This window comes from Canis lupus, chromosome 26, assembly GCF_011100685.1.
Source record: "Canis lupus familiaris isolate Mischka breed German Shepherd chromosome 26, alternate assembly UU_Cfam_GSD_1.0, whole genome shotgun sequence".
Taxonomy (NCBI): Eukaryota; Metazoa; Chordata; class Mammalia; order Carnivora; family Canidae; genus Canis; species Canis lupus.
The window spans coordinates 24,322,986-24,345,052 of NC_049247.1; the positions used below are offsets into that span (position 1 = coordinate 24,322,986).

At 54.1% G+C, this 22,067-nt stretch overlaps 1 protein-coding gene and 1 long non-coding RNA gene across 12 annotated transcripts in view; one reads left to right on the forward strand and one right to left on the reverse strand.

Annotated features, from left to right (window-relative positions):
* The window catches only part of OSBP2 (oxysterol binding protein 2), a 212,183-nt gene that overhangs the window by 188,060 nt on the left and 2,056 nt on the right, over positions 1-22,067 (forward strand). For all 10 annotated transcript variants that reach the window (XM_038575656.1, XM_038575658.1, XM_038575654.1 and 7 more), the window contains 9 exons: positions 7,105-7,297; positions 8,110-8,227; positions 10,393-10,444; positions 10,697-10,843; positions 11,816-12,061; positions 14,398-14,518; positions 14,784-14,887; positions 14,960-15,055; positions 15,142-15,326. In XM_038575656.1, the coding sequence (XP_038431584.1) occupies positions 7,105-7,297; positions 8,110-8,227; positions 10,393-10,444; positions 10,697-10,843; positions 11,816-12,061; positions 14,398-14,518; positions 14,784-14,887; positions 14,960-15,055; positions 15,142-15,326 (1,262 nt within the window). The remainder of the gene's footprint in view (positions 1-7,104; positions 7,298-8,109; positions 8,228-10,392; positions 10,445-10,696; positions 10,844-11,815; positions 12,062-14,397; positions 14,519-14,783; positions 14,888-14,959; positions 15,056-15,141; positions 15,327-22,067) is intronic.
* LOC102153263 lies at positions 9,186-22,026 on the reverse strand. 2 transcript variants are annotated; one of them, XR_005379385.1, is made up of 5 exons: positions 21,739-22,026; positions 20,299-20,356; positions 18,380-18,474; positions 11,502-13,927; positions 9,187-11,347 (listed from the first exon to the last, which is right to left on the reverse strand). It is a non-coding gene; the product is annotated as an uncharacterized LOC102153263 (long non-coding RNA). The 2 variants fall into 2 exon arrangements; XR_005379384.1 differs by having other exon boundaries at positions 9,186-13,927.

The window sequence follows — 22,067 nt, forward strand, 5'->3', positions numbered from 1 at the left end:
CCTCCATATGCCACCCGCTCACATCTCCTCCTCTTAGCCCAGGCAGCCACAGTCCAGTTAGAAGGCATGGAGGGCTGAGTGGCGGGTGCTGGTGTCAGCTCCCTCCAGTTCTGAGCCCCTCCACAGGCTGGCAGTCTCTGGCTTGTTCCCCACCGGCTGCTCCTCCAGGCCCCTGTGGGGGAGGGGGCTGCCCCCAAACAAGGCAGTTGCTCCTGACACAGCCCCCACCCTTGAGCCGTGGGAGGCTCCTCAGAGTGTGTGACTTGGGTTGGAGCCCAGGACTCAGCCCCTCCAACCACATGGCCACCCCAGGGCCACCCCAGGGCCCTTAGGAGCCAGGAGTTCAGGTCAGCCTGGCTTACATCTGCTGAGCACTTTGCAGCAGGGTGGTGTGCAGCCCTCGGCAGACACGGAGGCATAGGAGGTCCTCCGTGATCCCTCTGTGATCCGAGCAGGCCCTGGTCTAGCCCTGGGGCACAGGGCGGACAAAGCCCAGCCTTGGGGAACCTGTATCCCCTCGGGGAAACCACCACACAGATGATAAGGCATGTCAGAGGTGAAGAGACCTTCAGAGGGGACTGAGCAGGCTGGGGGGCCGTAGCCCCGGGTACAGACTGGCCGGAGAGGAGGGGAAGGGCACCTGGAGGGAGGTGGGCAGGCCTGGAGCAGGGGGCAGCCGGGGTGAGTGCTGGCAGTTGTGGAGGGGCGGCCTGGGGAGAGGAGCTGCTCACAGGAGACTGCACTTACGCAGGACACTGCGCTTTGCACTCTGAATGAGGCCCCTGCAGCCAAGGACAGTGGTCCAACCCACATCTTGGCAAGAGCCCCTGCTGCTTGGAGAATGGACTACAGGTGAGGCAGGGGCAGACACTTGGAACCCCTTTAGGGGGCGCCTCGTTGTCCCCTATGGAGGGTTGGTGGCTCAGACTGCTGGGAGGAGCTGGCGCCACCAGCCAGGCTGCTCGGTGTGTTGAGGGCAGGGCCAGCAGAGCGGCGTGCAGGGAGAGATCTGGGCTATTAAGGGACTGTAAGGTGCGGGCATAAGCCGCTGGAGGAATGGGGGGGCCCTGGCTGTCGGATCCCCACCTCAGCCTCACAATGCTGGACTCAGGCCCAGTGCTCAGTCCCACAGATTCAGGTAGGATGCAGGAGGGTCTTTCCCAGAAACAGGTTTTGTGCAGCCAGTGAGTCAGCAGAGCTGGGCAGTGGGCGAGCCCCACAGGAAACCAGACAGTCGAGGTGCCCTGTGGGGGCAGGAAGTGGCACTGGCCCGCAGGCCCACTTCAAAGGGCCTGATGGGACAGGCCTCGCACTCTGGGCCTCTCAGTTTACTGAAGAAGGTAGTGGCTTGCTCGAGACACTCTTTGGTGCCTGCAGTAGAGCTGGTTGGACAAGATGAGGGTGTGGATTCTGGGGCAGGGACGCTGTGGAGAGAGGCACCAGCACAGCCAGACTGGGAGGGAGTCGGCTCCAAATCCGGTTGAAGGAGGCTAGAAGAGAAAAGTGCAGGCGTGGACAGGCTGGGGACAAGGAGGGCCAGGAGGGCCGGGCATGAGGTGTAGGATAGATAGACGGAGCAGTAGGCCAAGGCCTCAGATTCGGGGCATCATAGAAATACAGCCCCAGATCGGAGCTGTTTGCTGCCCGAAATGCTCTAAGGCTTCCCCTAGCCCCATTTGGAGATCACAAAGGGATTCTTGCCCCCGACCCAAGCAGAGCAGTGGTGAGGGGCCCGGAGCTGCCCTCCCTTGTCCTTCTGGGGCCCGTGGGCAGGTTCCTGTCCACCTGACCACTGTTCTGCTCTTGACAGCTTGCTCATTTGGGGCTTGGGGGGATGAATAAAAATAGATTCCATAACTGTTTAAAATCAGTTGGCAAACTGGCGGCCAGATGGTGCTGGTTCCTGTGCTCAAGGGGTAAACTATTTAGAATGTGCAAAGGGCTATTTTAAAGTTTGAATTGAAGTGAAAAGCTGCCTCTCCAGTGCCCTGAATCATATCAAGGAGAAGCCATGACCGTCCCTTCGGTGTTTGGGAAGGGCTGGCCTCCGTGTGTGCTGAGCAGGCCATTCTGAGTGCAGTGTGAGGAGGGGACAGAGGCGGATGGCTGGCCTGGCCTGGCCTGGCCTGGGAGCTGCTCGGCCTCTAGGGGCCAGGAGGGTGCTGAAGACACAGCGTGGCAGCTTGGCTGGGCCTGACCTAGAGGGACTACCCCCCCGCCCCCCAAAGCCCCAGGTTAGCCCAGCATGACCATCTTGGCTCCAGGGGTCCCCGCTCTTGGTCTTGGAGGCCTGAGATGGCTGTGCATGTCCTGCTGCAGCAGCCTCTGAGCCACGGAGGCCTGGCCTGAATCTCAGCACTGCTCCTTCCTGCCTTTGGGAGGTGTGAACTGAGGGCAGCCTCAGCTGCTCCTTGGTGAGGGGGAGAAGGAGAGACCCTGTTCCCCAGGTGTGAGCTTCTGGCCATGCACTATGGCTCGGGAAGACCAGGACTCTGCACCCCTTCGTTCTATTTGCTACTTTATGATAAAAGGCCAGTGAGAGGCAGGTCCACAGTCATGCTGGCCGTGTGAGGACCAGTGAGGTGGGGTAGTTGGTAGGTGGGCAGCGCCAGCAACGCTGAGAGTGGAAAGGCCCAACTACCCATCCACTTGGGGAGCCCTCAGGTCCCCGCTAGCCTGACCCCACCTCCTCCCTGAGTCCAAGGGCCAGCCACCCCAACGTCCAGCAATCCTCTGGCACCTTCCTCATGCACTTGTCTAGGAGGCGGTGACAGTGCAGGCGCCAGTGCTTCCCAAGCAGCCCCTGAAGGCCAGGCCTAAGCAGGGTCCTGGCTCTGCAGCCCCTGTGAGAGCTCGAGAGGCTTCCTGGGCTACACACAGGACAGACATAGGACCCAGGACGGCTGACCCCATGCCCTGCTCACCTGCCTATATTTGGGGAACGGCGAGGTCGTTGTCAGGATTAGGATTAGGAGCAACAAAAGCGATTAGAGTTTGTCCTCCTTCCTCCTGGCACAGCTGGGCAAAGGTTTGCAGCTCGGAGACACTGACCCGCGGGATCCCTGTCAGGATGACCAGCAGCAGCTCCCCTTGGAGCTCGCACGGCTTGGGTGAGAGGCCTCACAGCCCCTTCACCAGCTGGGGCTTCTGAGCGGGGAGAGCCAGTAGTGGGTGGGCAGGCCCAGCAGCACCCCCAGCCTCCTGCTGAGCAGACCAGCTCCAGTACACAGGGTGCCTTTTCAGTCCTGGGCTTCTGGGTTCTCACTGCTTGGGGGCAGCTCAGCAGGCTCCCCAGCCTCCACACAGAGGTAAAACGGCACTACCCCCAGGACCCCACACCTCTTTATCTGGGGACCCTCTCAACAGCCATGGGGGCAGGAGGAAGGGACAGGGCTGGGAGACCAGAACCTTGTTCCCACCCAGAGGGCGACCGCTCAGTGGGTCATGGAATCAGGGACTGTGCAGGAGGACACCAAGGCCCAGGAGGCTATAAGCCTGGCCCAGGGTAGGCATAGGCAGTGCCCATGAGGGGCCCAGAGGCCGGGCCTCTTTTTCTGCTCCATCCTGGTCCCTTGCATCACTTAAGAGCTAGTTGGGGTAGGGGGCTTCGGAGTGGCTTAGGAGCTCTTGCTCAGGGCTGGGTGCGAGTTCTCTGAGAGTCGTGGCCGAGCCTCAGGGGAAATGGGACGGAGTTCAGGGTATGGGTCAGCCAGGCTCCTCCCTGGGCCCACGGAAGCTGCCCCCAGCCAGCCCCCGGCGGGCCCCAGGCCTAATCCAGCTTAGTGAGCGCACAGTGCACAGCCCAGCTCAGCATTCCAGGGCAGGGGGGCCAGGCCGGCGCCGGCCTCTCTACGGCGTGGCTGGGATGGGCCCTGGAGAAGGCTGGCGGCAGCAGAGGAAGAAACCTTGGCAGTTGAGGAGGGACACCAGGTAGGCACGTGAGGGTGGAAGGGTGGATGACTTGTCCTGTTGTAAATGCCGGGAGTTCTATGAAAGCAAAGTGCCCATCAGTGTTAAAACTGGAGCTGTAGAAGTCGCCAGGGAGCTGTGGAAGGCATGTGTGCGGGAGCAGTGCTGAGGAGGGCATTGGCTTGGTGCGGCTGCCAGGCCACCCGCTGGGGGAGGGGGGCAGCATGCCACCAGGCAGAGCACCCACAGACCAAGAAGAACCCAGAAGACCATCAGGCACCCATTGTGCATCTTGCTCATAGAAAGGCCGAGTGCTTGGCACAGCCTAGGCACCTGCACCCTCACCCCGAGACAGGCAGGCCTGGCTCTGTGGGGAAGGCTGGCACTGGCGCCCATCCTGCTCTTGCCTTGGGGTGCTCCTTCTCCCTAGGCTTCAGGCTCGGGGGCGGGGGAGGGAGCTGGCAAGGCGCTTTGCTGAAGCGGTGTGCCTGGCACCCATGCCCACCCAGGGAAATGAGGTGCTCTCCCTCCACCAGCACTTGGGCCTCTTTCTGACCTGTTCCACACACCCAGCTCCACAGGGCCTGGCAAGCTGCTGGGGCCAGCAGCCAGGTGGACCGGCACCCCTGAGGTGTGAGGACTCCTTCCTTGGTCAGCAAACCGGCAGCAGGATCTGAGACTAACTTGACTGGGCACCGTGGCTGAGCTTGGGGCTGTGGGAAAGCCAAGGAGGACTTGGGATAGGGATCTCGAGGGAGGGGCGACTCAGAGTGGCCCGAGCTCTGGGACAAGGAGCTGGGGTCCGGGTCTGGGCCTGCTGCCTCTGGCCATGTGACCTCAGAGCCTGTTTCACCAGGACTCCTATACGCATCTGGAACATTCTGAGGTGCCCAGAAGAGTACTCTGCCCACCACTCTACACCACTACTATTTCTTGTACCCACTGGGGCAAACTCTAGTCAGCCTTTGGAGTGGGTGGTCATGTGTCTGCCATCAGGGCCCCCACCCTGGGGTCTGCAGTGGTGAGAGAGGAGCAGGGGCCAGGGACAAGGCTGCTGGGGGATCCTGGGTGGTAAAGGCTTGGCTCCAAGTCACAAGCCAGGGAGCAGCAGAGTTGGGCCTGTCCTCATCCCCAAATTGCATGAGCTTCAGTGAATGGAGCCCCACACCAGCTGGTGAGCCTCAAAGATCCAGAATTTACAAACTAAAGAGCCCTGGCCTGTGGCTGCCTTGGGTGCAGCCTCTCTATGTCTCCAGAGCCTGATAAATGCATAAGGAGATTTCTCTACTCTTGCCCCAACCTGTGCCAGGTCACCTGCCTGTATAAATCCCTGCCCCTCCTGGAGAAGCGGGTTACAGTGGCTTAGGTGTGGCCAGGAGGGACCTTTCAGGGAGAGTGGGAAGCTCCTGAATCTGAGATGGAGTGAATACACCTCCTCCCCAGAGCCTGGCAGGGGAGCTGCTGGAAACTGAGCTTCAGTTTCCTCACATGTCAATGGGAGATGTTGCCACTCCTCCGACCTTGAGGATTGTGCTGGGCCCAGGCGGACAGGGACCTGTGAGAGCAGATATTACTGTTCTGTCTCACAGGACACAGGCTCAGAGGGGCAGCGTGGCCTGCGCAGGAGCGCAGGCCTGATAACAAGCCCTTTGACTCTCCTTTGCTGGTTTCCTTGGGCCTCCATCACATCTGCAGAATGGTGTGTGTGGGGATGGGGGGCACTCCTCATGGGTGCTGGGAGGGGAGATGAGAGGAGGGAAGGCTGAGGCGCGGGGTGCTGCTGGGGCCTGCCAGGCAGCCTGCCCTCTGGGGCCCCGGCTGGGGCCCTTCCCCGCAGGAGCCTGCCCCCTCTGGCGAGGCACCGTCCGTCTGTTCTCCCGAGAGGCCCCGACACCCAGCCCTTAGCAGGGTGTCCACTCATCCAGCAAATGTCTGGAGCAGTTTTTGAGTTTGGAGGTTCCATGGGACAAAGAGAAACAGGCATGGTCACTAGAGAAGCTGACGTGTAGACATGAGATTGTGGGGGGTGGAGGGGTGAATGAGGGGACCCGACCGAGCTGGCGCAAGTGCCATCCCTGGGGGGGGGACTGGTCAGAGCAGTGGGGTGAGCCGGTGGGCAGCTGCCGATGCCTGCGGGGTACCCCCCCACCCCGCACGAGTGTCTAGAGAGCACTCCTCGGCCTGGCACTCCACATCACCTTCCTGCCTCCTTCCTCCCAAGAGCCCTCAGGACAGGGCTGCATTGTCCTTGTGGCACGGATGAGGGGCGCTGTGCCTCTCCCTCCAGCAGAGCAAGACTCCAACCCCCAGGGTCAGGCAGGGGTCAGACAGCGTGTGATGATGTGGAGCTGAGCAGAGCAGCGGGTGCCACAGGGCGTGGGGAGTGCTGGGGGCAGGGCCGGAGAGTGCTGGTGCCCGGTGGGCCGAGGAAGCCTGGCCCTTCACACTGAGTTAAAGGAGGCCGGGAGGGGCGAATCCAGGGGTCCCTGGCTCAGACCTCACTGCCTTCTGGGGACAGCTGAGCCCGAGCCCTCCCTGACGACAGGGGCACAATGACAACCCCTCCTTCGTAAGAGCGTAGTGGAACCACTACAGACCTGGGAAGCTGGAAGGAACCTGGGTGTCACGTAGGCCACAAGTTTGAAGGGGAACCTTACTTAAAAAGCAGATACAGACTTTGAGGTAACCTCGTGGAAAGGTCCAGTCTTATTTCCTGTGCCAGACAAGACCCTTTACCTCTCTAGGCCAGGAAGGATAGCCGAATGTGGCTTTCCTTCCTTCCGTGCCAAGGACAGGGACTGGCCCCAGAGCTGCATATACCTCGGGTTCTCATGGGGACAGGTTGGGACAGACCTCAGGTCCAGCACCCTGAGGATGCAGCAGCTGAACTCAGGCCCCGGCCGTCTGAAAACCTAGCGTCTGCCAGCCACAGCCCGGGCTTGGCACTCTCAGATGGCATCCTGACTGAGGGATGCCGCCCAGGGCAGATGCCTGTCCCCAGGCTGGCTCTGAGAAAGCCAAAGAGTCCCCATGTCCCCACAGAAGCCGAAAGGGCAGCACAAGTGTTTCGGAGCATCCCCACTGGGGGGGTGAGAGCACCCCAGGCCCTTCCTCACTGACTGGCAGGTGGGGTGTGGGGCAGACAGGCCCCTGCCCCAGGCCCCGTGCTCACCAGCCACCGCTCCCCCCACCCAGGCCTGCAGAGACTTCTTGGAACTAGCGGAGACACACAGCCGGAAATGGCAGCGCGCCCTGCAGTATGAGCGAGACCAGCGCATCCACCTGGAGGAGACCATCGAGCAGCTAGCCAAACAGCACAACAGCCTCGAGCGCGCCTTCCGCAGCGCCCCCGGCCGGACAGCCAACCCCACCAAGAGCTTCAGCGAAGGTGAGTGGGTGACGGCCACCAGCCTGGGCCCCATGCTCAGGGCTGCTCGGCCTCTGTTCATCCAACCTGTGCTCTGTCTACTGCTCGTTTTTTGGTTGTTTTTTTTTTTTTAAGATTTTATTTATTCATGAGAGACGCAGAGGCAGAGGAAGCAGCAGGCTCCTTGTGGGGAGCCCAATGCAGGACTCGATCCCAGGACCCCGGGATCACACCCTGAGCCAAAGGCAGACACTCAACCGCTGAGCCACCCAGGCGCCCCGTCTACTCCTCCTTCGGCCAGCTGACTCTGCTTACGCAGCCTCTGCCCCGATGCACATGCCTCTTAACGTGCCCGCATCTGGGCCTGCCTGTGTGCTGGTGTTTCCCACACCCACCACCAAAGGGCAATTATCTCTCTGCATTTAGGCTCCAGTTCTCACAAGAAAAGTCCAGTGAGCCTAACTCCCTCTGTGGCAGGGCTGCCCCGGCGCCAGGTGGCGGCCCACCTAGGCTTGGGCAGGGGGTGACAGGCCCGTCAGAAAGGGAAGCGAGACACTGACCAGCATGTTGAGAGATCGGGGGAGGCTTCCAGGAGGGAGGCCTCTGAGCCAGAGCGCTGAGCAGGACGCTCATTCGAGGAAGGGGAGCGAGGGCAGCCATAGCCAGGTTAATGCAGACCAGGTGACTGGATGACTGGAGTGGGGAGGGGACGAGGGGGCCTTGGGAGGCAGGGTCCAAAGCGGGGGGCACCCTTTGGGCTCTGGACTTCCTCAGGCAAGTGAGTGAGTTCACAGAGTTGCAAACTGAGGCAGCGGTTTCATGTATGTCTCTAGGAAGCCTCTTAACTCCCAAAGGAGAAGACAGTGAGGAAGATGAAGATACTGAGTACTTCGACGCCATGGAAGACTCTACATCCTTCATTACCGTGATCACTGAGGCCAAGGAGGACAGGTGCGCTCTCCAGGCAGGGCCGGCCGCCCAGAGGGAGCCTCTCCCCCGTAGTTAGCCTTTCTCGCCTCCTTCTTCTTAGGCTCCACATACTCTCTGCACTTGGGGTTTCAAGTCTTGCTTCACATTATATTTTGATTCAATTTATCCTGTTCTTCCTTACATCCAAAATGCCCACAGAGAATTTGAATCAGGGTGTGACTTTAAGTGGAGGTGGAGGCGGGGGCCTTGGCGGGATCCAGTTCCAGCCAGCTGGCTGGGGTCGGGGCCTGGAAGGCCTGGAAGGCCTGGAAGGCACTGCGCCTTCTTGCCTCGGAGCTGGGGCAGTCCCCACCACTCCCTCCACCACGCCAGCATTCCTGAACATACAGGACATGCAGGACGTCCCTCTTATTTTCTATTTCTAAGCCTTTCATTTTTTTCATAAAAGCCTCCTCTTTCAGGATGCTTCTAGATACACATTAGAACACAGTGGTAACTGGGACATTGTTGTCAGACTCTAGGATCCTCGGGAAGTGCCCATGGGTGGGACCATGCAGCTGGGGGCCAGACCCACAATAGGGAAGAAGCTGGAGACCTGGGTGGCGGGCTGGGTCAGAAGGCAGCACCCTGGGGCTTTGTGGAGATTTGCTCTACTTAGGAGTTGCCTCATTAGGCTCTTCTCATTACTTTGCTCAGGCCCTAACAGTAGAAGGGTGGTGAGTGGCAGCCCTGAGGGACACAGAAGTGGCCAATGGGCCCCACCAGTGTCTGGGGCCCTTGCCGTGGCCTGGGGAGGAGCTGCTGCTCCAAGTCCTGGGAATGGTGACATAACTGCCCACTGCCACCTTCACCCATGGGGCCAAGCAGAGTCAGAGCCTCTCATGCTCACCTGTGGGTGTACCCTGAGGCAGGGCACTCAGCCCCTCATGGACAAGGGACTACAGGCTTCCCAGTGGCTTTACCCCTTCCCTCCCCCCCTGCATCTGTTCTGCTGTCCATCACAACCCACACTGCCTTCCGTGGGCTCCCTGAAGCCCAGTCCAGGGGAGGTGTGGGAAGAGGGCAATTAAAACCCCTGGCCACACATTTTTGGCCTCTGTGGACTGACGCATCACCACCCCCATGTCCTGGTTTCTTTCTAACCCCTCATGAAGTTTCTAGTCCGATCAACAGCGTATTTCCAACTCAATCACGGCCCACTTCCCAATAATATTTCAAAATTTGCTTATATTACTCTCAAAATGAGCTGGACTTGGCTATTCTGAATTTCCTTTCACTTTATTACCCAGCAATGTCACCCTCTCGGGCCCCTCTGGCTCCCTGCCCACCTCTCCCAATCCTGGAGTCCCCTGGGGCCTGGGCTTTGTGTCCTCCTTTGCACCCCCATCCAGGCCACCTTCCACACCTCAGCCAACAGCCCCAGGCCTCTCTGCTGCCACCCGACCAGCAAGTAGGTGACCCCTGTGCTCAACACTCTTCACTGGTTCCCTAGCCTCCTGACACAGCCGCAAGGCTCAAAGTGCCACCTTCCCTGGTTGTTAGCCACTCTGGGCTGCGGCTGGGGCTTCTGCCAAGGGGGCCCCTTGCCCTAATGCCCCAGTGAATTCTCCCCATTTCCTGAGACCCTGACTGCCAAGTGCCTGTCCCTTGCCCCAGCTGGCCCAGGTGCCCTGTCCTTGGGCCCCTCAGCCATAGCACCCCCGTCACTGCTCTGGCCAACCATCTCACCATAAGTATTTGCAGGCACAGGGATGTATCTGACCCACTTCCTGCCCTTCTGGAACCCAGGTCTAGTGCGAGAGTCAGACCAGCAGACAGTGGGGACACAGCAGGGCCTGTCTCTGATGGAGGGGGCTGGGAGGTCCCTAGGCAGCTCTGCCAGAGGAAATGGCCACCCCCAGCTTCATCCAGGACCTGGGTCAGCCAGTCCCAGGAGGGGGCTGTATGCAGAGACTTCGGGCCACTTTGCTGAAGTGGCTCCTCCTACGGGGCATCAGTGCATGGGAGCCCCTCCAATCACTGCCCCAGGCCTTCAGCCCAGTTGAATGTCCCAAACGGGAGATGTCCCCTTGGAGAAGCAGCCCTGGGGTGGGGCGCCCCTTGCACCTCATGAGGGGTCTGGCTAGGTCCCCAGGACGCCTCAGGATTTGTAAATAACTTGCCTCCCCTTTTTTGTGTTTCTTCAGAAAAGCAGAGGGTGGGACCACAGGCTCAGTGGACTGGACCTCATCAGACAATGCAAGTGAGGGGAGACCCCAAGTGTGTCTGGAGGGCAGGCTGGCACCGTGGGCTCTGGGCCCCTGGGGGTGGCCTCGGTGCCCTGGCTGCCCACACCCTGGTCTGACCGGTCGGGCAATCAGCCTGCTGCTGCGCCAGCAACTCGCCAGTGGCCAGCTCGGTCCTCGGACTGCACTGGGTGGAGGTAGGGCCAGGGCTGGAGGGCTGGAGGGGCGCCCCGGCCTCCGCTAGCAGCCGCATTCTCTCTGGCAGGTGCTAGATGGCGCCTCGCTTGTGCCCAAGGGCCCCCCCAAAGTCAAGAGGCGTGTCCGCATTCCTGACAAACCCAACTACAGCCTTAATCTCTGGAGCATCATGAAGAACTGCATCGGCCGGGAGCTCTCCAAGATCCCCATGCCGGTACGGGCTGGGGCCGGCAGCCGCAGCAGGCTCCGCGGGCTCTTGGTGTGCGTGGGGGAGAGGTCCTGGCCTCTGAGAAGTACAAGCAGCCCAGGTGTTATTTTCTTAATGACACCGGAGGAGCATGTAACAAATGATCAAATCATGTTCAACGACGTTGCCAAAATCCCCCTGAGAACAGAGGTTTCAGGCTCTGGGGGAAGGAGCTAAGGGGGGGCGTGGGGACCCCCAGAGAGCACCTCTGCCCCTGGCAGGGCTTCATAGTATCCTGGCTGCCCCATCCTCGTAGAAGGAGGCAGCAGGGCTGGGCCGTCCCCTGTGCCCAGAGTGGTCTCTGGTGCCCATGCCAGTGAGGTCACACAGTGAGGGTAGAGCCGGCCTCCTCGTGCCACCAGGCTGCGATGGCATCTCCGGGGAGGAAGAGCTTTGGGTTCCGGCCAGACTTGGTTTCACTGTGTGCCCTGGGGCCAAGCCCCGTCACGGCTATGGCCTGTGTGTCCACATCTGCAAAGCGGGGAGGGTCACAGAGGCCACACGACAGTGTCTGGGTCGTCCCTGTCCGAGGCCAGGATGGGGGGCCACCTACAGGAACTTTACCAGAAACCCAGCAGAACAGCTCAGAAGGAAGACCCCCTCATCCACCCACCCATCCACTCACTGACTCTGACTCTGCGGACCAAGTCAGAAACGCGGGCGTCTGTGGCATTCCCATCCTCGGAGGGGAGAGTGACAGTAACCACCAGCGCCAGGGTACGAGATAGAGCAGGTCAGAAAGCGGTGAGGCTGTGGAGAAACTGAGGCCGGAGGCGCTGGGGAGGAGCGTGCAGGGAGCAGTGGGTTGGAACAGGGCTTTAGAGCAGAGGAAACTCACGGTGAAAGCGCCCCCTAGCAGCGGTGCCCCCGACACCGGAGCCAGTGACGGTGCCTGCCGACCTGGGGCCGGAGCCGCACCTGACCGCTGCCTGTCCGCAGGTCAACTTTAACGAGCCCCTGTCCATGCTCCAGCGGCTGACGGAGGACCTGGAGTACCACCACCTGCTGGACAAGGCGGTGCACTGCACCAGCTCGGTGGAGCAGATGTGCCTGGTGGCCGCCTTCTCCGTGTCCTCCTACTCCACCACTGTGCACCGCATCGCCAAGCCCTTCAACCCCATGCTGGGGGAGACCTTTGAGCTGGACCGCCTCGATGACATGGGCCTGCGCTCCCTCTGCGAGCAGGTGAGCTCGACTCACGCTCCGCTGATCCACTCCAGCCAGGCCCGCGCCCGCGGGGCCGAGCCAGTCAGCAGCTGGGGACAGGTCCGGGGACACGCCATCTGTCCCAGGACAGAGTCAGGGCTGGTGTGCAGGGCAGGGGAGGCCCCTCTCCTTGCTAGGAACCATGCAGCCATCGAGGGATATGTGTCTGGTGCTGTCGGGCAGTTCAGGTGGACCAGAGCGGGGGAGGTGGCAGGCAGAGGGGAGCCTGGTCAGTGATGGTGCAGGCTTAGAGTGTGAGGAGCTCCTGGGGTCCAGAGGTCCTGCCGGTGGGGGGGGCAGGTCAGCTTGCCCTTATCCCTTCTCCATGCCTTCCCTACAGAGATGTGTATTCTCACGGGGCGGAGCCAAAACTGGGCCCTGAGGTCTGGGAGCCTCAGCAGTGGCATCTCAGCCTGAGCTTTGGCGCCCTTGTCTGAAAAGGGGTGACTCTGTTGGTGCCTCCCCTGCTGCTGGGAGGACCCAATTGGGTGCTGCATGAAGGCATCCAACATAGAGCTTCCCAAGTGGGCTGCTGGACATCAGCTGTGGGCCACTCACTGTTCTGGGCTTGGGACAGAGCTCAGAAAACAGACATTTCATGGCCAAGTGGCTAGTTTAAAAGGCGTGCTCCGGCTGCAGTGTAGCACTACAGGAGGGCGGTGGCCGTGACACACCAGGGCATGTGGGGGGCAGAGCACAGGCTGCTTAGAAAGCAGAGCCTGGGGATCTGCTAACTCTTTAGATGTGGGGTGAAGGAGGAGGGAGGGAGGCAAAAGAAAGCAGCAAGGATGAGCCTGGCGTTCTGGGCCTGAACTCCTGAGTGAATTCACTTCTTCACCGAACAGAGTTGACCCAGTGCCCCCAAAGTACCAGGTGCTGAGCAGACGGGGTGCCTGTTCTCCTGAAAGGGGCCGTGAGGAGCAGGTGCTGCGTGTGACGGATGGTTCTGGCTCCTTTAGAGAGCTGGCTGAAGTTGAGAGGGAGAAAGGAGCACAGGCCAGAGAGGAAGTGGGCAGGCAGCCTGAGGCCTCCGGTTTCACTGTGTGTGGCAGGTAGAGGAGTCTTGTGACACCTGACTTATTTTATGGGACCCCCCCGGCTGCCACAGAGAGTAAAGCCTGCAGCCGCTTTGCACCACCCACTCTGGCCTGGTGGGGGATGGGGCGGGTTCTAGATGTATTTTGAAGAAAATACAGCCAGGATTTACTAAGGATTAGAGGAGGAACACAAGAAAGAAGGCCAGGGATGACTCCGAAGCATCTGGTGTGAGCAGCTGTTATGACGTGTTCATCAGCCTGAGCAGGAAGCCATGACGCAGAGCTCCAGGCATGTGCTTGGGTTTGCCAGTGTGGAGGGCTCTAGGGCACTTAGGCCTTGGCCGTGGGCGACAAGGAGTGGTTGGTAGGTCTGACTTGTGCTTCTGAGGCCAGGGAGGAAGTGAGGTGCCACTTCTGGTGACAGGAGACAATGAGAGATACAGGTGGGCACGTCAGGCAATCTGGTCAGTCCAAACAGCCACTTGAGTGGAACATCCGGTGGGCAGCTGGAGGGCACAGCTGGGCCCAAGCCTGCCTGAGGCCGAGCAGCAAGGTGCCCTGAGGAGTGAGGAAGCTGGGGGGAGGCTGAGCCCTAGGACCCTACCACCAAAGGAGCCATGGAGATGAGGAAGAACAAAGAAGGGGGGAAGCGGATAGGGGAACACCGGCAGGTGAGGCAGCAGTAAGGGGTGCCCAGTGCCAGAGTAGAGTGGCGAGGGGCAGGGCTGTGCAGAGCTTGCTGCAACACCGTCCACACCCGGGGCAGGCAGGCCGCTGAGGTAGATTCCCGCTCTGGAGCCTTGCTGGCCTGGAGGGAGGAAGGAAGTTAGAATGGCTTCCCTGGCCTGGCCCCCCCGTGCAACACAGCACAGTAGATGCAGCCCTTTGCAGATGAGTGGGGCAGCTAACTAGAGAGTGGGCACAGTAGCCCTCAGCACAGCCTGTCCCAGGGGCCTCCTTGAGGCCAGGCTCTGTTGTTCCCCCCCCATTCAGAGCCCAAGTCCAGCAGAGAGAAGCCTCGGCCCTCTTCTCCTGACCACAGCAAACCCAGGACCGCCCCGACTGGTCCCACTACCACACTCTTGCTTTTTCACTCAAAGCACCATCCTTCCTGGGGGCTGCTATGAGTCTGTGGTCCCTAGAGGAACAGGCAGGCCTGCTCCCAGAGCCAGGGAGCCGGTCGTGCTGAGCACGGGGCAGGCTGTCCCCCCAGCTGGTTGGGGAGCAAGCCTGGGCCCATGTCCAGTAGACGCTCATGTCCTGTGGGTCTGGTCTCAGGTGAGCCACCACCCACCATCAGCTGCACACTACGTGTTCTCCAAGCATGGCTGGAGCCTCTGGCAGGAGATCACCATCTCCAGCAAGTTCCGGGGAAAATACCTGTCCATCATGCCGCTAGGTGAGCTGGAGCCCTGTGCTCTCCAAGGACAGAAAGATGTTCTGGATAAGGGGGAGGGTTTTACCAACCCAGAAGCCAGCTTGGGGCCTCCATGAGTGACATTAGTCTCTCCGCAAATCGGCTTCCCACCTCCCTGGCCTATGTCCTGTCTCCAGTCTACATGAATACTGCTTCCAGTTGTCAGGACCCTGGGACTGTGGGCAGACGGGTTGGCTGGGGCCTAGCATGGTGAGCCATGACCTCTGACCCTGTATCTGACTTCCAGGTGCCATCCACTTAGAATTCCAGGCCAGTGGGAATCACTACGTGTGGAGGAAGAGCACCTCGACTGTGCATAACATCATTGTGGGCAAGCTCTGGATAGACCAGGTCAGGAGGGTGCCCTCAGGGAGGGGCATGTGGCCTAGAGGTGGGCCGCTGATGACTACCCTCCCTCACCAGACAGGGGACATTGAGATCGTGAACCATAAGACCAAGGACCGGTGCCAGCTAAAGTTCTTGCCCTATAGCTACTTCTCCAAAGAGGTAGCCCGGAAAGTAAGCATGGCCACCCCTTAGGATCTTGAGGGGGAGGGGTGCTAGAGTGGGGTGTGTGCCTATGCTGATCCTGCCAATGTCCACAGGTGACAGGAGTGGTGAGTGACAGTCAGGGCAAAGCCCACTACGTGCTGTCAGGCTCGTGGGATGAACAGATGGAGTGCGCCAAGATCGTGCAAAGCAGCCCCAGCAGCCCCAGCTCGGATGGGAAGCAGAAGACAGTGTACCAGACGCTGCCAGCCAAGCTGCTGTGGAAGAAGTACCCACTGCCGTGAGTGGGGCTGCAGGGCGGGTAGAGAGCAGGCAGGGAGCGGAAGCTGGAGGCAAGGGGATAGAGGGCAGGCAGGGGATAGCATCCAGCCAGATAAGGGATGAGTGGCAGACACTGGGGTGGAGACGGAGGTTCTGTCCACATGTAGGCAGAGGCCGTGTTCTGCAGCTGACACCCCCATGTGGGAGACAGACACCCAGGTATAAGTAAGCATGGCCATATCAAGTGGTAGCAAGTCCTGTGAAGGCTTTAAACCGGCTGGTAAGGACAGAGTCAGTCCCACAGTCCAAGGAACAAAAACCAAATGCAAGAAACAGAAGACTATAAAAAATGGTACGGCAGGTTCCAAAGAGAGCAAAACAGAAGTTTTACAAAGGAAAAATTAAGTAACTGAACTTGAGAACCCCCATTAGGAAGGTTGAATAGAATCCATCAACTGAATATAGGTCAGCTAAAGAGACAAGACCTGGAAAAGACAAAAAGCTAACAGAGAGAAAGCTCACCACCAGGGCCCTGAGTGAGTCCCTGGAGCAGCAGCCCTGGGAGTCCAGAATCTCAGGAAGACCCCTGGGGTGGCTAGCCACACATCAGGCTAGTGAGCAGAGTCCAGCAAACTTCTAGTCAGAGTCCAGGAGGAAAGAGACCAAACTGCAGGGAATCTTCCACACCAAATCTATAGTAGAAATGCTGAAACTAAGTCAAAGAGGAAGTATGAAGCAGCCAGTTGTGAAAAAGACACGTGTGACTTTCTGTGGAGTAGCAGAGTGACAGCTGTGTCTCCTCCACCTCCGCGATGATGGAGGCTTCGAGACGGCTGAATGAGACCTTCCACGTGCAGAAAGACTCGCTGACAGCGTACAGTCATACACACCCAGCGAGAACACCTTTACAGAATTTTAAAGTATTTTATTTTTAAAGTATTTTATTTTCAGACATATAAAAACTCACGTTGCCACCAACAGACCCACATTAAAGGATACATCTCCTGTGGAAGGAAAGTGGTCCCAAATGGAAGCACTGAGTTGTATGAATGAAAAAAGAACCAAAACTATGTGAACCTAAGTGAACAGTAACTAAACAGGAATGGTGATGATGTCTTGTGGAATTTAGACTCTAAACATAAAATATAACTATGTGATCACTTAAGTCAGAAGAGGGATAAATGAAAGGAAACTTCTCAAAGGCCTTTGCACTACCCAAGAAGAAGGTCAAGAAGGTATGTTAACTTTTGGCTGTGTGAAGGCTGCTTGTTATAATTCCCAGAATAATCATTACAACAATGTTTAATTGAAATCCCAGAAGAAAAAGAAAGACAAAAAACAAGGGAAAAGAAAGAGAAATAATTAAATAATGCAGCTACATTTCCCAGAATAAGAACAAAGAGATGGGAGACCTTGCGTTGAAGAGCCTGTAGGGTTTCAGACACCAGAGGTAAAAGCTTTCACCCAAACCATACTACAGTGAAAATTTAAAATGCAAAGAAGATTCTAATGGCTTCCAGAGAGGAATGCAAGAAGATTACAATGAAGGATAAAGAATCAGACTGACAAATCAGAAAGATCAACATCTTTCAATAGCCAATGTCTGGAGTAATATTTTCAAAGTAGAAGAAAACAAAATTAGAAGGTTAAGATTTTTATCCAGCCAAACTATCATTTAAATGTGAGAACATTAACAACAACAACAGAAAATGTCATCAGGCAAACAACCTCAGAAGGTTTGCCACACAAAACCCACAATGAAAATGGTATTAGGAAAAGCATTAAAAAAAAAAAAAAGAAAAAGAGAAAGCATTTTATTTATTTGTTTTAGAGAGAGAAGGAATGAGAAAGAGAGTGAGTGGGGGTGGGAAGGGTGATGGTGGAGGGAGGGGAGGCCGAGGAAGAGGCAGAGACAGAGAATCTTAACCAGGCTTCATGCCCAACACTAAGCTGACCCGGGGCTCGATCTCATGATCTGAGATCGTGACCTGAGCCAAAACCAAGAGTCCATGCTTAACCAACTGAGCCACCCAGGTGTTCCTAGTACTTTGAAAGGGGGAGAAAAAAAATCCAGAAGCTGCTTTACTAAGACCACAGTAGAAGAGAAAAAACTCCCATACTAATCCAGAACTTAAGATGTAGATAATGTTAACATGACAGGGTCTGAGGAGAGTAGAGACGGCATCAAGGAATGTGAAGGATCACTATGTTCTTATTAGAAGGAAGAGACAAATATGTTTAAAATAGTAAGAAAAGATGAAAAGAAAAAAGGACAAATAAAAACAGTAAATCAACACAGTAGAAATAGGCCCAAGCATAACAAATAAAAACAGGTGAAACTCACTAGTCAAAAAGCAAAATACTGAGTGGATTTTTTTTTTTTTAAGATTTATTTGTTGGGATCCCTGGGTGGCACAGCAGTTTGGCACCTGCCTTTGGCCCAGGGCGCGATCCTGGAGACCCGGGATCAAATCCCACGTCAGGCTCCCGGTGCATGGGGCCTGCTTCTCCCTCTGCCTGTGTCTCTGCCTCTCTCTCTCTCTCTGTGTGACTATCATAAATAAATAAAATTTTAAAAAAAAGATTTATTTGTTTATTTATTTATTTATGAGAGAGAGAGAGAGAGAGAGAGAGAGAGGCAGAGACACAGGCAGAGGGAGAAGCAGGCTCCATGCAAGGAGCCTGATGTGGGACTCGACCCCAGGTCTCCAGGATCACGCCCTGGGCTGCAGGCGGCGCTAAACCGCTGTGCCACCGGGGCTGCCCTGAGTGGATTTTTAAAAATCCAAATACATGCACCTTCTAAGAAATGTCAAAAACAAAGACATGCAGAGGTTGAAAGTAAAAGACATCATGGGAATACCTAACTGAAAAAACTGTAAGAGCTATGTTAATATCAAATAAAATAGACTTTAATAAGACAAAAGCATCATTAGGGATGGAAGAGTTGCTACATGACAAAAGTTTGAGTTCTTCAGAAAATATGAGTTTCACTATGCATGTGATGAAACAGCCTCAAAAATACACAAAGCATATATTGATAGTAAAGGGAGAAATTGATATATCCATTACCACGATGGGAGACAGAGAGACTTCATTACACCTTTCCCACTTGTTGATCAGTCAAATGCAGAGTGGGGCTGGGAGGCGAGGGGATCAACAAGCATCTGAGGAGATCAAAACAGCACAGGATATCTACATACCTGCAGTTGTATCAGAGACTTTTTACTTTTTACCCCAGTAGACACCAAATGTATATGAAGATCTATTGTGTATTGAACCTTAAAGAAAGACTCAACAGATTTAGAGGGTAGCATACAGACAACATCTACGATAAGACAACTAAGTCAGAAGTTATGAACAAGATGACAGAAAGTCCCCACATGTTTGGAAAAAATTGTTAAGTTGCTAAATAACGCATGGGTAAAATAATAAATTAGAATGAAAAATTTAAAATACCTAAATTGGAGCACCTGGGTGGCTCAGTTAGTTAAGTGTCTGCCTGCAGCTCAGGTCATGATCCCAGGGTCCTGGAATCAAGCCCCAAGTCAGGCTCCCTACTTAGCGGGGAACCTGCTTCTCCTTCTCCCTCTGCTTGTTCTCTCTCTCAAATAAATAAAATCTTACCATAAAATACTTAAAATTTAATGAGAATAGATGTAACAAAGGTGATGCTTCATAGGAAATGGATTGCCTTAAACAGGCATATATAAACTCGTTCATTTTGAGACTTTTTTTTTCTGAGTTTCTAATCTAAGAAATTAGAGAAAGGTCAACATATAAACCAGAAGAAAGAAGAAAGACTTTGTATTACAAAGATGTTATCATCTAAAGAGTAGATCAAACAAAATCCCAACAGTGATTTTCATTGCTTGATATTATGATTTTTAAGTTTATACTGAAGAATAGAGAGCCAAAACATGTCTGAAGAACAACAGAGGAATAAGCACTAGCCCTATTCTAGATATCATGACTTATTTTGAAGCTGCAATAGAACAGTGAGCCCAGGGCACTTGGGTGGCTCAGTGGTTGAGCTTCTGCCTTTGGCTCAGGGCACGATCCCACAGTCCTGGAATCGAGTCCCACATCGAGCTCCCTGCCTGGAGCCTGCTCCTCCCTCTGCCTACATCTCTGCCTCTCTCTGTGTCTCTCATGAATAAATAAATAAAAATAAAAATAAAGAACAGTGAGCCTGGGAAACAGACCCATGGATATATATATCTTTGGTATGTAACAAAGGTGATGTGAGATCATGTGGAAAGATGGCATTGTTCCCTAAAAAAAATTAGGAAACTGGTTATCCATATGGAAAAAGATTAACTGAATCTCTTCCTGACATTATAATAGAAATTGACTCTACATAAAAGTCTTAGAAAAAGTATTAAGCCTGATTTGCTGTTAAACAATAAGTTAAACTCTAAGGAGAAAATACTGATGAGTTCTTTTAGTCCTTAAGGAAATAGATCTTAAACAAGACACAGAACAGTACTGATGTACTGAACTATATTAAAATATTTTTTCATTAAAAGAAGTTTTGCTTATTAAGTGACAATTTAAAGTGAAAACACAATATATAAACTTGCAGAAGATAATCATAACACTTAATACCCAACAACAGATCAATATTGAGAATACATAAAAAAGTATTCAACCAAAGTTGAAAATAATAACTAAAAAAAAGTCAAGAATACCTAATACATGAATAAAGCAAAAGCAATCCGGAAGAAAAAGCCCAAGAGCCATGAGGAAGAATTTCACACAAGAATTAATACATGTGACCAGTCATCATATGAAAATGATCAACATCATTGGTAAACAGGGGAATGCAAATCAAAGCCACATGAGACCATCTTGCCTTCATTCAATTAAAGAAAAATTAAAAACCTGACAGTATCAAGTGTGGAAGAAGAAGTAGATCCACAATATCTCTTACACATCGCTGGTGAGAATGTGAATTGGTGCCACCATGTTGAAAAGCAGGTTAGCCTTACCTCCTAAAGAAGCATGCCACGGACGCTATAGCCCAGCAATTCCACTCAAGAGAAATTCCTGCAAATGTACAACAGGAAACATGCATAATATTACTCCAAAGCAAAAACTTGTAAACAACCCAGATCTACCGAACGCATAACTGTGGTATTATTCACAGGAGGCAATATTACACAGTAATATTCATTCATTGAAACTAATGAACCACAGAAATATGCAACAATATAAATTTTAGTAATATAATAAAAAAAAGTCCGAGAAGGTTATTACATACATCATGATATTCTTTTTTATACGGTTAAAAATAAGGATGTAAATATATGTATATGAGTACACACACACACATACATGCACATTTAATACTATTTAAATATTCAATAAAATTATATTAAAAGGTAAGCAAGGGACTAATGAACCTAGGAGTCTTTCTGACAGCTGCCTGAGGAGGGGATAGATTGGTGAGTTTTCCATATGGTTAGATGTAGGTTTTGTCAGGATTCTACCTTTTGTTTAGAGGTTCTTCTGGTGGTTAAGTTGCATTAATACAAGCGAGGCATGCAAGGGCCAAGAAAAAGAGGGTGTCACATAAAAGGGGTCATGACTAATCCAAAGCTGTACACCTGACGTTCAAATAAGGTGAACAAAAAGGAAAAAAAAAAAAAGACTTAAATCCAACATATCAGTAATCACATTAATTACTCTCATTACAGGTATGAGATTTCAGATAAGTTTTAAAAATCCAACTATACCTGGTTTATGAGAGATACATCTAAGTAAGAAAGTGAAAAAAGACTGGAATAACAAGTTGGAAAAAGATATGTTCACAGAAATAAACAAAAGCTGCTGTAGCTATATTAATGTTGCAAAACAGACTTTAAAACAAAAGGTAAGACAGGAGCTAAGAAGGACATAATGATAAAGGCTCAGTTCACTAAGATGAGCTTTAAATCTGAACGTATCCTGTGCTTAAAAAACATAGCCTCAAAATATTAACAGCAAAAGTTGGCAGAGAGACAAGGAGAAAGGGATTAATTTACAACCAAAGTAGGACATTTTAACAAAACCCTCTTAGTAATGACTAGAAACAAACAAAATAAAGAGTTTAAACCATAGAATCTACTGGACAACTGTAGGAAACATTCTCTGCAGGTACACATGGAACATCTGCAAAAACTGATCATACACTGCGTCTTCCAGCAAATTTCAAAGAACTGAGATTATGCCAGTATATTGTCTGTCTCCAAGGCAATTATACTAGAAATAAAGGTGACTAGAAAAAAATCCCCAGATGTTTATGAATTCAAGAAATGTACTTCCAACTAATCCACGGATGTAAGAAGATACGGTGGACATCAGAAAATGTAACTGCATAAAGGGGCAGGGACTCTAAAGGCAAACTCAGTAAAGCAGAGAAACCTAAAAGAGAGTCAACAAAATTTCACCTTCAACCAATGAAGAGCGTGGAGGCACCTCGCCAGGCCTGCAGAGTGGGCAGAGGCGCGCGTAACCAACCTCACAGATGTGAAGGGAGGACATCGCCAGTCCCAGACGTGAAAAGCATTAGTGGTGAGATTAGAAACAACTTCGCATTGATCTAGTTGAAAAACTGGTGGAAATGCGCTGATTTTCAGGGGAGTAGAATGTAGCAAAACTAGAGGCAGGTGCGTGGAGCGGGCGAGGTAGGGCCAGGGTAGGAGGGAGGAGCGAGGCGGGAGCAGCGGGCGGGGCCGTGCAGGTGCAGGGCGCTCACCCCCGCTCACCCCGGCTCACC